We start from the raw sequence: 13,023 nt of genomic DNA on the forward strand, positions 1-13,023 counted from the left end.
GCTCCAAAACTGCTGATTGCAACATTGACCATTGGAAGTTTCCTTCCTTCTCAACTTCTTTATTGGATGTGGAAACTAAATAAGTGTTCTTAATCTTTTCCTTTTGTTAGTTTTTTAAGTCAACATTTCAGCAGTGGGGGTGGTGGTAGTGATGGGGAGTGAGAATAGGCTGAATTAATGGAATATTTTTACAAATGGAAAAAGAGAACTCAAAAATTTTACATGTACTTTTAAAATTGAGATATAAATCACATCAATAAAAGTCACCATTTTAAAGTTTGTTAATTCAGGAGTTTTTAGTATAATCACAAGGTGTGCAACCATACATGTATGTTTTTTAACCATGCAGAATTGATTTACTAATATCTTTAAGACAGCAAGTAGTGTTTGCATGTAAAAAGTCAAAACTAGGAAAAGTTATCTCCATTCTCACCCTTGTTCTCTGTACATCAGTGGTTCTCAAAGTGTGGTCCCCAGAATACAGCATCAACATCGCCTAGGAACTTGTTAGAAATGCAAATTGGGCCCCATCCCAGATGTACTGATGCAGAAAGTAATGAGTGGGGCCCTATAATCTATGTTTTAACAGACCCTCCAAGTGATTCTGATGCACAGTGACGTTTGAGAACCATTCCTCTAGATCAAGACAATTGCACTAGCTTCACATAACTATAAATTTGTAAATGCACATATATTTAACATCAATATATTTTAATAAAAAATATTTTATATTATATTTATTCATTCATATTTATAATATATTTATAATAAATATCTGTACTATTTATATCATATATTTATAATAAATATCTGTACTATTTATGTCATATATTTATAATAAATATCTATTATAAAACATAAATATACATTTTTATAATAGATTTTTGTGAAGCCTGTCCTTCAAATCAATCCATCAATTTTGTTCTGCCAAATAACCACAGTCTAATAGCTATATTTAAAAGCAAACAAAGGAAAAAAAGAAAGGAAAAGCACAAGACCTCAAATGAAAATGAAATGCAAAATAAGTAAGCCTAGCTAAACTACACATTTTGTAAGATGCCCTATTTCTCTACCTTGTATCTCTAGCGTTTATCTATTACAGAGCAGCACCAAGAAATCATAGGATTCTAAACAGTGGAACTCATTTTTTTTTTTAAGTAGAAGTACCAGAGTTTTCCTTGGGATTCTAAACCCTAAACCTCAAAAGAGACACAGTAGAGCTGCCCAGGTTGTAGCAAGACAAAAAACTGGAGCCCATAGGGTCTCAGAACACGGTTTGAAACCAACTCATTTTGTTGAAACTTTTCCTTTCATTGATGAAGAAAATAAAGCCCCCAAAGCTGATTTGTTAGGGTCCATATAGCTATAGGTTAAAATTATAATCCAGGCCTCCTGACATCTAATCCTAAACCTATTTCTCTACTAGACTGTACCCCTTCCACACTGGCCAGGCATCCCTTTTTCCTTTGGGTAAATTTAATGACTCAGATAATACGAAAAGATAAACATTAAAAAAACAAACAAAGGTCTTCACTACCTACCATCCAAATACAACCACTGTTAAATATCTGTTATATCTCCTTGCAGTTTTTTTTCTGTATGTAAATATGCATATGAACACACACACACATTTGTGCAACTTCCTATCTGGTTGTTTTTTCTACTTAATATTACATGTAAGCATTTTTCCAAGCTCTTCAATTTCCTTTAAAAAATGGAAGTTTTAATGGCTGAATGGGGTTGCTTCACTGAGATCTATCATCTTTTATGCAATTAATCTCTTAGAATTAGATATTTGAGTTGTTTCCAACATTTTATAATGATAAATAAAGCTTCAGTGAGTATCACTGTATACAAATCTTTGTATACTTCTGTGATTATTTCTCTGTGATAAACGCCTGAGAATAGAAATAATAAGTCAAAACGTAAGAATAAGCTTCAATACATGATTGCCCAATTGTCATCTAGACAGGCAGGATATACTACAAGCTGTTTAATAAGTGCTTATTTAAATTCAATCTGAGCATATTATTTTTTCTATCTTCGCTGATTTGCTTGGCAAAAATTAGTGTCTTTCAAATCATAAATGGTTTTATATTAATCACCAACTTTAAAAAGCATTTAAGAATGAAGCATATACTTACTATATGATCCAGCAATACTATTCTTAGGTATTTACTCAGGAGAAAGGGAAATATAATGTCTGCAAAGACTTGTGTACACCCAAAGTGAAAACAACCTAAATGTTCATCAACTGATAAATGAATAAACATATTGTGGTATATCCATACTATGGATTATTATTCAGTAACAAAAAAAGAATAAAAAATTAATACATGAAAGAACATCATGAACCTCAAAAACATGCTAAGTGAGAGAAGCCAGACACAAAAGACTACATGCTATATGAAATTCTAAAAAACAAAACTATAGTAACAGAAAACAGGCCAGTGGTTGTCTGCGGCCAAGGGCAGGGGAGGGAATCTACTGGAAAGAGGCATGACAATACTATTTAGGGTGATAGAACTATATCTTGATTGTGGCAGTGGTTATATAACTGCAAATGATTACAGAAATTCATCGACCTCTTCATTTAAAATGGGTGAATTTTATTGTGTGTAAATTATACCTCAAGCTGGAAAAGTCAAAACAAAAGCAAAAATCATTTAAGAAATTCTGGGGGAAAAACAACTTATTTTCATTTTTGTGTATTTTCTTTACATTTTTGTCTGTCACAGACCTACTAGAGAATGGACTTGAGGATGTGGGGAGGGGGGAGGGTAAGCTGGGACAAAGTGAGAGAGTGGCATGGACATAGATACACTACCAAACGTAAAATAGATAGCTAGTGGGAAGCAGCTGCATAGCACAGGGAGATCAGCTCGGTGCTTTGTGACCACCTAGAGGGGTGGGATAGGGAGGGTGGGAGGGAGGGAGACGCAAGAGGGAAGAGATATGGGGACATATGTATATGTATAACTGATTCACTTTGTTATAAACCAGAAACTAACACACCATTGTAAAGCAATTATACTCCAATAAAGATGTTTAAAAAACAACAACAAAAAGTTTTTGTCTGTATTCATAATATTCTATGTAGCTATAAGTATAGACTATATGTAAATTTGTATTTAGACATTTTTATATCACAATTTTACATTTCTACAAAGTTTTCATGATTATAATTTAAAATAGTTATACATAATTGTCCAAAGCCCAGAACCATTCTCCTATTGTTAACAGGTAAATTACCAAATTTTAAAGCAAATGATTCCTCCTCAATATTTGGATGCCACCAAGTGGACAAACTGTAATATTACTGAGATTGAGTAGACCATTTTATAAATTTTTAAAAATAACAATTTAGTGTTTAAAATTTTAATGTAAAATTAATTTTTAAAACTAAATAAATTTTAGTAATTAAAACAGATCATTTTATAAATGTACCAGACCATGATGCTCATCTATCTCTTGAAGTAACTTAACTCTCAAATCTGAATCTCTGGAAATCAGTCAAAGAAAAGAACTTCTGTCAAAATCAGGGCCTTTACAAACTAAAACTACAGGTGTAAATGATAGACATGGGTCTCTCTTAAGCCCCAAACCAAAAACCATTTAGGGACCTACAAATGCAAATAGCCTTTGCTGTAGGCCAAATGACTTCCAACAAAACAATAAGTGCTTCCAGGAGGCACAATGAAACCAGTGATGAAACTGTGGTGAAGATTATCTGGAAAGCAGAGAAAGACAGCAGGAAACTCATTCCCTTTTGGGCAAAGCCTTGCTAACTCTCTTTAGAGTCACCAGTATTTTCTCCTTACAGTTCCTGGCCTTTCCAGTTCAAGCTTTTGCTATTGAAATGAAACAGTAGCTGGTTAGAGCCACAAAAGGAAAGATTATTTCAGGGAAGTGTTTGGTCCCTGCCAGGGTGGACAAAAGAATGACTTTTTCAAAAGAAGCCTTTGAATGACACCTAGCCATTACCTACCACCAACCGGGGGAGATGAACACTCTGCCTAGAGCCCAACATTCCTCCCAATTATTTTTTCTGATGCTCTTTAACCCTCTCCATCTTGCTGCCAACCTCCATAAATTGAAAAGAAACATTTTTTTAAAAAAAGAAAGAAAAAGAAATCTAGGAATGCCACTCCAAAGAACTCTTAAAGGAATGTCATGAATCCATAAAGTTAGAAACCAGTGAGAGAGAGAAAACATAGCTCACTGAGACAGAACCATGGCTTCATTGTGGTAAATTATAGAGCCTGTCTTCTAATGGCTGAAATGTCTGTTTGCTTGGTTTTTCTTAAATTTTAGTTATGTTTCTTAATAGAAGATACACTCATTCAGTAAAAATTCAAAAGGTACAGAAGAATAAAAAGGGACGTCTGCTTTTAACTGCTTCTGCTGGCTGGTCAGCCCCATTCCCAGAGGCAACCATCAATCCTCTCTTGTGAATCATTACAGAAGTATCCTATACAGAGACAGTTACATATATACACTCTCCCTATATAAACATTCAATCCCATCCCCCCTTTCTTGTTACACAAATGTTGAACCACTGTACACAATGATGCTTTTTTCATTTAACCATACAATACATCATGGCATTCATACCACATCAATACATAGAGTTTCTCATTCATTTTAAAACTGTATTTGCAAATGAAGCAACAGACAAAGGATTAATCTCCAAAATATACAAATAGGTCATGGAGCTCAATATCAAAAAAACGACCCGATTAAAAAATGGGCAGAAGACCTAAATAGACATTTCACTAAAGAAGACATGCAGATGTCCAAGAGGCACATGAAAAGATGCTCAACATCACTAATTATTAGAGAAATGCAAATCAAAACTACAGTGAGGTATCACCTCACACCAGTCAGAATGGCCATCATCAAAAAATCTACAAACAATAAATGCTGGAGAGGGTGTGGAGAAAAGGGAACCCTTTTGCACTGTTGGTGGGAATGTAAATTGATACAGCCACTGTATCAACCTCCAGTATGGAGGTTCCTTAAAAAACTAAAAATAGAACTACCATATGACCCAGCAATCCCACTCCTGGACATATACCCTGAGGAAACCATAATTCAAAAGGACACATGTAACCCAATGTTCATTGCAGCACTATTTACAATAGCCAGGACATGGAAACAACCTAAATGTCCAACGACAGATGAATGGATAAAGAAGATGTGGTACACATATACAATGGAATATTACTCAGCCATAAAAAGGAACAAAACTGGATCATTTGTAGAGATGTGGAGTCTTGTCATACAGAGTGAAGTAAGCCAGAAAGAGAAAAACAAATACCGTATACTAACGCATATGTGTGGAATCTAGAAAAATGGTACAGATGAACCTATTTGCAGGGCAGGAATAGAGACGTAGATGTAGAGAATGGACATGTGGACACAGAGAGGGAAGGAGAGGGTGGGACGTATTGGGAGATTAGGATTGACATATATACACTACCATGCATAAAATAGGTAGCTAGTGGGAACATGCTATAAAGCACAGGAAGCTCAGCTAGGTGCTCCGTGATGACCTAGATGGGTGGGGGGGGGGGGAGGGCAGGGAGGGAGGTTCAAGAGGGAGGAGCTATAGGTATACATATAGCTGATTCACTTCATTGTACAGCAGAAACTAACACAACATTGTAAAGCAATTATACTCCAATAAAAAAAAAACTGTATCATATTCTATTTGGATGTACCATAAAATATTTAAGGAGTTCCTTATTAAGATGGACATTTAACTTGTTTCCAATTTGTGCTAGTTTTATTATTATCTTCTTTACCTGAAACTCTCTGGGCAAATTTGATTGCTTCTTCAACCGGATCTGAGTTCACAATTTTATCTAGAATACCCAGCTTAAGAGCTTCATTTGCCGAAATATGTCTTCCTAAAAGAAAACAAAATAAAACAAATCAAAGAACAATGTGAGATTAAACCAAAAGCATCACTCTCTCTAGTAGGAAAATTCACTTGTTCTGGGTATAAACATCTGTTACTAAATAAACAAGCACCACGCTGACTGTTACAGTGGAAAGATTACTGCAGAGGTAATCAGAAAATTTGGATTCAAGTTCCAGCTCTACCTTGCACTATTTGTGTGAACTGTACTAGGACCACAATTTCTTCGTTGGTAAATGGCAATAATTATGCTTACCTTGGTAACTCTGAGTATTAAGTGAAAATAATACATTTTCCTTCTATTCTGTAAATCTCTATTAGAAGCACTTTATGAACTATAAGTCTCTATATAATAATGAGGATTGATTGTTTGATAATAATAGAGATAAAATATAACAGAGGTAGTAGCAGCACAGCAATAACAGTACTATCTATTCTTATACTAGCATACACCAAGGGCTGCCATTGATTACGAACTGAGTCCTCAAACACAAATATAGTTGGATAGACAGGGGAAAAGAATTATTAAGTTGATATCACATAAGTTATAATCAAAATTTCACAGGAAAGGTGGGGTGGACCTCTGCCATTTTTTGGCTACCCAGCATCTCGACCCTCCCTTAGTTTGTGGAATTGCTAATGCGTGAGCTTTGGAGCTAAAAAGGAAGTTAAAAAGGAAACAGAGATGATCAGACAATTGTTCCTTCAGACCTGGCACTAGGGTGTGTCCCATGATCCCAAGCTTGGCAAACTGAGTGCTCAATTGAGGGTTTTTAACTGGAGTGAGTAACACTAAGGAACAGCAGCAGTGTAAATCTCACTTCACAGGTGGTGACATCTAGTGTCTGGTGGTGGTGGTGCCAGGAGCATCTACCATCCACTAGTGACACTGGCAGCCTCTGGTATAGACTGGAAGCTCTAGGAGGTTACAGAAGTTTGATGAGGGTTTGCATTACTCCCACGTTCTCCAGCAGGCATAAATACGTAATTTGATCTGCACACTCTGAAGCAGGAGGTTAAGGGATATAAGCTTCCCTCACCACAGGGTCAGGAGAGAGACAGTGACACACTGCTTGCTTGTTTACCAGCACCATCTGGGCTTCTGAAGAGCAATCACCAAGTCAGTTTTGCTGGCAACAACTCCATGGTCTTTGCTGCTCTTACAGAGTGTTGGTGGGTGCCATCTCTGAGACAAACCCTCCATTCCCAGTTCTTATTAGTGCTTCGGAGAGCTACCAATGGCTTTTCTTGATCAGATAGACAATTCAATGATTTTGGGCAGGGGTCACTCTGTAACAGCAATATTTGGGCAGTTTTCTGGAAATGCCTTTGAAAACAGGCTTCCAGATGTCCACCTGGGGTGAGGAGGGCACTGGGGGGTGGGTACGTGGCTTCAAGAGTGAAGTCTACTCTGTACAAAATCACTTGAGTGAGGGGTGAGTGAATCAGACTCTCTAGGTTAAGGGGCCCAAAGGGACATGGAATGGAATATGAAAACCTGGGTACTAAAAGGATCTTTGGGGCAACTGAGCAGGGGAAAGGTGAGATGTCCACAGGATGAACTGAAAATTCCTTTAGCTGTAATGTTTTCTTCTGACCTGGATTTCACAAAAGTTGGAAGGACCACTACTGTTCTTACAGAGTCAATGAGATTTCAGGTACTTTTATTCTGTTTCAAGGACCTGAAGACACAGCTCTGTATATCCAACCCAAATCCTCATGCTGAGATTTAAACTTGTTCTTTCTTGTTCTGCTCTGAGTGTAGACAATAACCACTGTCCAATCTAATAAAAGCCCTGCCTAGATCTACTATAAAGAGACGGGGGCAACTGAAGTTGAGACTTCTCCAAGCCAGGTAATCTCAATTTTTTCCAATTTTCTTTGTGGCTTCTTTTCCAAGCTTTAGAAAAAATTTTCTACATGGAACTCTTTCCAGATGCCATTTTAAAGTCCCCCTAAAATTGTACAGACTACTTAAAAAGATAGGTGTCCAACAAAGATGTTAAAAAATAAAATAAAGTAAAATAAAAAGATAGGTGTATGATTCTAATGTTAGCTTTCTTCTAATTCACTGTGACCTTCTCTATGCAAATCAAAATCTATCATATTCTTACTATTTTTACCTCTTCTCTTCATCATGTTAAAAATAGTGATATTTCTATAAGCAGCAGTGCTTTGAAAAAGGCAAATCCTAGTTCACTTTATTTCTTTTTGTCAAAGAAGCCAGATTCCTTCCTGATTTCCTCCAAGATATTCTTGCCTTTCAGGCTTAATACTGAAAGCAGGAACACACAATTCCTCAGTATTCCTCCACATGCTTTAATTTCTATGAACCTTAGAATTTACAGACTCATTTCACACTATTATGATTTCCCCCTATATTTTATGCTGCTTTGCTTCCTTTCTATTTTGTCTTTTGCAGAATGAACCCACTCATGTGCTTTGAATTTCTGTAGTATGTTGGGTTGATTGTAAGCATCCTCTTATGAATTCTGCATTAGGTACTTAAACTAGTTCACATTCTTAAAAGTGTACTTATCATACCACTGTAAATTAAAGCAATTTCTAATCTAATTAACTGAAGACAAGAAATTTAGTTTTTAACTCCCTTTTCATGCTCTAAAGAATTTATAACGTCTCCCCATTTAAAGGGGGAAAAATCCATTTTAGACTTTAGTCTAAATTATATATTAGTAACTGTATAAATTTTACACTAGTAATTATATATTAGTAATAATATAGACTCATTATTTTCTAATTTGGACCATGTGTGCACAGTTTTGTATTGTGGTTTCTGTGTCAAACAATAAGTGTATTGGGGCTTCCCTGGTGGTACAGTGGTTAAGAATCTGCCTGCCAATGCAGCGAACAAGGGTTCGAGCCCTGGTCTGGGAAGATCCCACATGCCACAGAGCAACTAAGCCCCTGCACCACAACTACTGAGCCTGTGCTCTAGAGCCCGCGAGCCACAACTACTGAGCCTGTGAGCCACAACTACTGAGCCTGCGCGCCTAGAGCCTGTGCTCTGCAACAAGAGAAGCCACCGCAATGAGAAACCCGCATACCACAACTAAGAGTAGCCCCTGCTTGCTGCAACTAGAGAAAATCCCGCACACAGCAACGAAGACCCAATGCAGCCAAAAATAAATAAAATAAAATAAATAAATTTATTTAAAAAAATAAGTGTATTGATTAGCAGTTCTCAAATTTTTTAGTCTTGGGACCCCTTTGCACTCTTAAAAATTATGGAATACTCCAAAGAGCTTTTGTTTATATGGGTTATTTCTATTAATATTTACTATATTAGAAATTATAACTGAGAACTTTAAAAATGTATCTTTATTAAATCACTTTAAAATAACCATGATAAACCTATTACATATTAACATAAATAAATTTTTAGGCAAAATAACTCTATTTTCAAAATTTAGTGAGAAGAGTGTTGTTGTTTTATATTTTTGCAAATTTCTTTAATGTCTGGCTTAATAGAAGACAGCTGGATTCTCCTTCCTGCTTCTGCATTCAATCTGTTTTGATACCACATGGCATACAATAACCTCTGGAAAATTCCACTGTATATTTGTGAGCGAATGAGAGTGGAAAAGGCAAGCAATGTCTTATTATTATGAAAATAGTTCTGACTTCATGGACCCCTCCCGCCCCCCCATACACAATGGTCTTAGGTACACCTAGGAGTTCCTGGGCCGCACTTTAAGAACTCCTGATTTAGACCACATTTAAGACTATATAGCATCTTAGTATACAAATGTTCCATACGTTGAGAATTTATTTGTGGCTGGAGTGATTTTAGTTGTTTCAAGAGTAACCTTTTGTTGTGTTTTGTTTTTATCCTTTGGAAGCTTGCAGGAGTCTATTTCCTGGAAATTTAAAATCTTTATCAAAATACAAGGCATTGACATCTCATCAGTTTTTCCAGGAAAATGAGGTGCTTACTAAAATACAATCTCTGATTCTTTTATGTATCTGAAGAGATTCTTCTATTTTTTCCTTTGGTTATTGCTTCTCCCCTTTTCGCTTTGTGCTCTGGGAGCTTTTATTATTCATAGCAGAGGCCTCTATTATAGACCTCTCATGTCTGCTGCCTTCATTTACATTTTCTGTATCTTTTTTAGAAATTCTTCTGAATTCTATAAACGTGTCTCTACCCTCTATGTTGCTGATTCAGTAGTCTGTTCTATTGCATCTTTTTTTTATTGCTTCAAAAGTTATTTTGGCTAATGTTTTGATTTTAAACAGGGTGTTCTTATTTAATAAATAAAATATTTTCTTTTCTAATTTAGAATATTGTGAGTTTTCTAAGATTTTTGTTGCCTTTAATCTGTTTCAACAGACTCACATTTATGTTTCATTTTTCTAATGACACAGAATATTTTCATAGGTTTTTTTTTTTTGGTCTGTTTGTCTTACTCATGAATAATACTTGCTGATATCTATTATTGCTGACTGGGAGCCCTGGGTATTAAAACTCACCCTTAACATCTTGTTCGAATATAGAGAAAACCCACATGGACCTAACTAAATCTGAAAGACTGGCAGGATAAAGACGCCATTTGCAACTTCTTCCCCAGTACCCTGGGTGGCAAGAGGTACCTCATCAAAGACTAGAGTCTGAGGGCATCCCTGTCCTGGGAAAGATCATAAAGTAACTGTGGGGCTGAGAAAAAGCTCTATGAGAATAGAGAAGAGGCTTTCTGTGCTGTTCAGTGAAAAAGAAAGACGGGACCTAGAAAATAACAGCAGAAGGAACATCAGGGCACTGTAGTTTTCATCATTTGGACAGAGAACGTCAGGGAATGTACTGCATCGTGCCCAAGTGTGTGTTTTGTGGTTACTGCTAAAGATTCAGTTGTTTTCAGGTGGCATTTTAAGGGAATCGTGGAGAAGCAGTGGTTGTTGTAATTGTTCCACTTTCCAGAATTATCTCTCTTATGGTTTTCAGAAGATCAGAAAAGGTTAGCTATTTATTAATTTAATCTAAATTTATTTACTTATTAATTTCCTATGGGGGCAGTGCCTATAGAGCTGGTATTTTTCTTCATTAACATCAGCAGGGAATCTTCAACTTTCAGTAACAATTTTTTAGCATCCCTTCTTAGAAAAAAAAATGTTTTCCAGAAGCAAGAGTCTTAATATCATCATTATTAATGGCTACTGTATTAGTTTCCTATACAGATTACCACAAACCTTGCATCTTAAAACAGCACACATTTATTATCTTAGTTTAGGAGTCAGAAATCTAAAATAGGTCAGCAGAATTGTGCTCCTTCTGGAGGCTCTGAGAGAGAATCTGTTCCTGGGCTTTTCTAGCCTCTAGAAGCTGCCTACATTTCTTCTTCTCTTCCTCCATCTTCAAAGCCAGCTGTGTATCATCTTCTCTCCCTCCTGCCTTCCTCTTCTAAGGACGCTTGTGATAAATTGGGCCTACCTATACAATCTAGAATAATCTCCCATCTTGAGATCCTTAATTTAATCACAACTGCAAGGTCCCTTTCGAATGTAAGGTAATATATTCACAGGTTCTAGGGATTAGGATGTGGACATCTTGGAGAGAGGCATTATTATGCCTACCACAGTTACCATTTATAAAATGTCTCCTCTGTGACAGGTACTATACCATAAGCAAGTCATGTAATTTCATTATGCCTTACACAACTATGTGGTTGTTTTGCTGATGAGAAAATGAAGACTGAGAGAAGTTCAGACAATCTCCCTTCTAAATTTCAGGCCAGTCTATCCAACTGTCTACCTGACACCTCAAGTTGGATGTCAAACCTTAACATGTCCAAAACTAAGCTCTTGTGATTCCTCCCTACAACCTGCTCTACCAGCAGAATTCCCCTTTTCTCAGTAACGGCGCCATCCTTCCAGCTGCTCAGGCCATTAGAATCATCATTTTCTCTCCCCTCTCCCTCACCTCTCACATTTGATCTGTCACAAAATCCTGTTGGCTCAAAATATTTCCAGAATTTGACCATGTCTCACCATTTACATTGTTACCACTCAGGTCTAACCTCCCGTCATGGCTCCCTTGGATTATTAAAGCAGGCTTCTAATCAGTCTTCCTATTTCTGGCCTTACCTCCAATTAATATATTTTCAGTAGCCAGAGTGATCTTTTAAAAAACATAAGTGACAGCATGTTTGTTAGTCTTCTGCTCAAAACACTCTAATGCCTTTCTACCTCATTCAGAAGAAAAGCCAAAGTTCTCTCTATTATCTTCAAGGGCCTACCTGATGTGACTTCACCCCCTACTACTCTTCCCCTTACTCACCTTACTCTAGCTTCATTGACCTTCTTGCTGTTCTTGGAAATTTCCAAGTATGCCACTACCTCAGGGCTTGGTATTTGCTATTTTCTCCGCATGGAATATCTTCCTCCAGATATTGGCATAACAAGCTTCCTCCATCCTTCAGGTATTCACTCACATTCATTTTGTAGGAAAGCCTTTCCCAACTATCCTACCTAAAATATTACCCAACCCCCAGCCCTATCATTTTACATTTCCCCTTTCTGCTTTATGTTTTCTCCTTAGCACTGATCTCCATCTAACCTACCATGTATACTACTTACATAATAGGTAGGCATGGAGCTTAAGAAGAGTATACAGTGTGGTAGCTGGTCTCCAAAGTGACCTGCCATGTGTTTGACCTGTAGGTATTCAAGTTCCCCTCCCAAGTTGGATGGGGAAGACTTGTATATTCAATAGAATAGTTCAGAAAAGATGGCATGTGACTCCAAAGCTAGGTCATAAAAGACATTGCAGTCTTTGCCTTGCTCTCTCTTGGATCACTCACTCTAGAGGAAGCCAGCTTTCATGCTGTGAGGATATGCAGGCAGCTCTAGGGAGAGGTCCACGTGCAGAGGAAATGAAGCCTCCTGCCAACAGTCAGCAGCAGCCATCCACGTGAGTGCGCCACCTTGGAAGTAGATCTTGGAAGTAGATCCTCCAGCCCCAGTCAAGTTTTCAGATGACTATGGCCACAGTCAGTATCTTGACTGCAACTTCATGAAAAACCTTGAGCTAGAACCCAACTAAGCTGTTCCCAAATTCCTGACCCACAGAAACAAGGGAAGAAAAA

The 13,023-nt window shown here is 37.0% G+C and overlaps 1 protein-coding gene across 2 annotated transcripts in view; it reads right to left on the reverse strand.

Moving 5' to 3' along the window:
* Positions 1–13,023, reverse strand: part of EHHADH (enoyl-CoA hydratase and 3-hydroxyacyl CoA dehydrogenase) — a 55,993-nt gene that overhangs the window by 27,320 nt on the left and 15,650 nt on the right. For both annotated transcript variants that reach the window (XM_068546391.1, XM_068546390.1), the window contains one exon: positions 5,808–5,912. In XM_068546391.1, coding sequence (XP_068402492.1) covers positions 5,808–5,912 — 105 coding nt within the window. The remainder of the gene's footprint in view (positions 1–5,807; positions 5,913–13,023) is intronic.

The sequence above is a fragment of the Eschrichtius robustus genome, chromosome 6, assembly GCF_028021215.1.
Source record: "Eschrichtius robustus isolate mEscRob2 chromosome 6, mEscRob2.pri, whole genome shotgun sequence".
NCBI lineage: Eukaryota > Metazoa > Chordata > Mammalia > Artiodactyla > Eschrichtiidae > Eschrichtius > Eschrichtius robustus.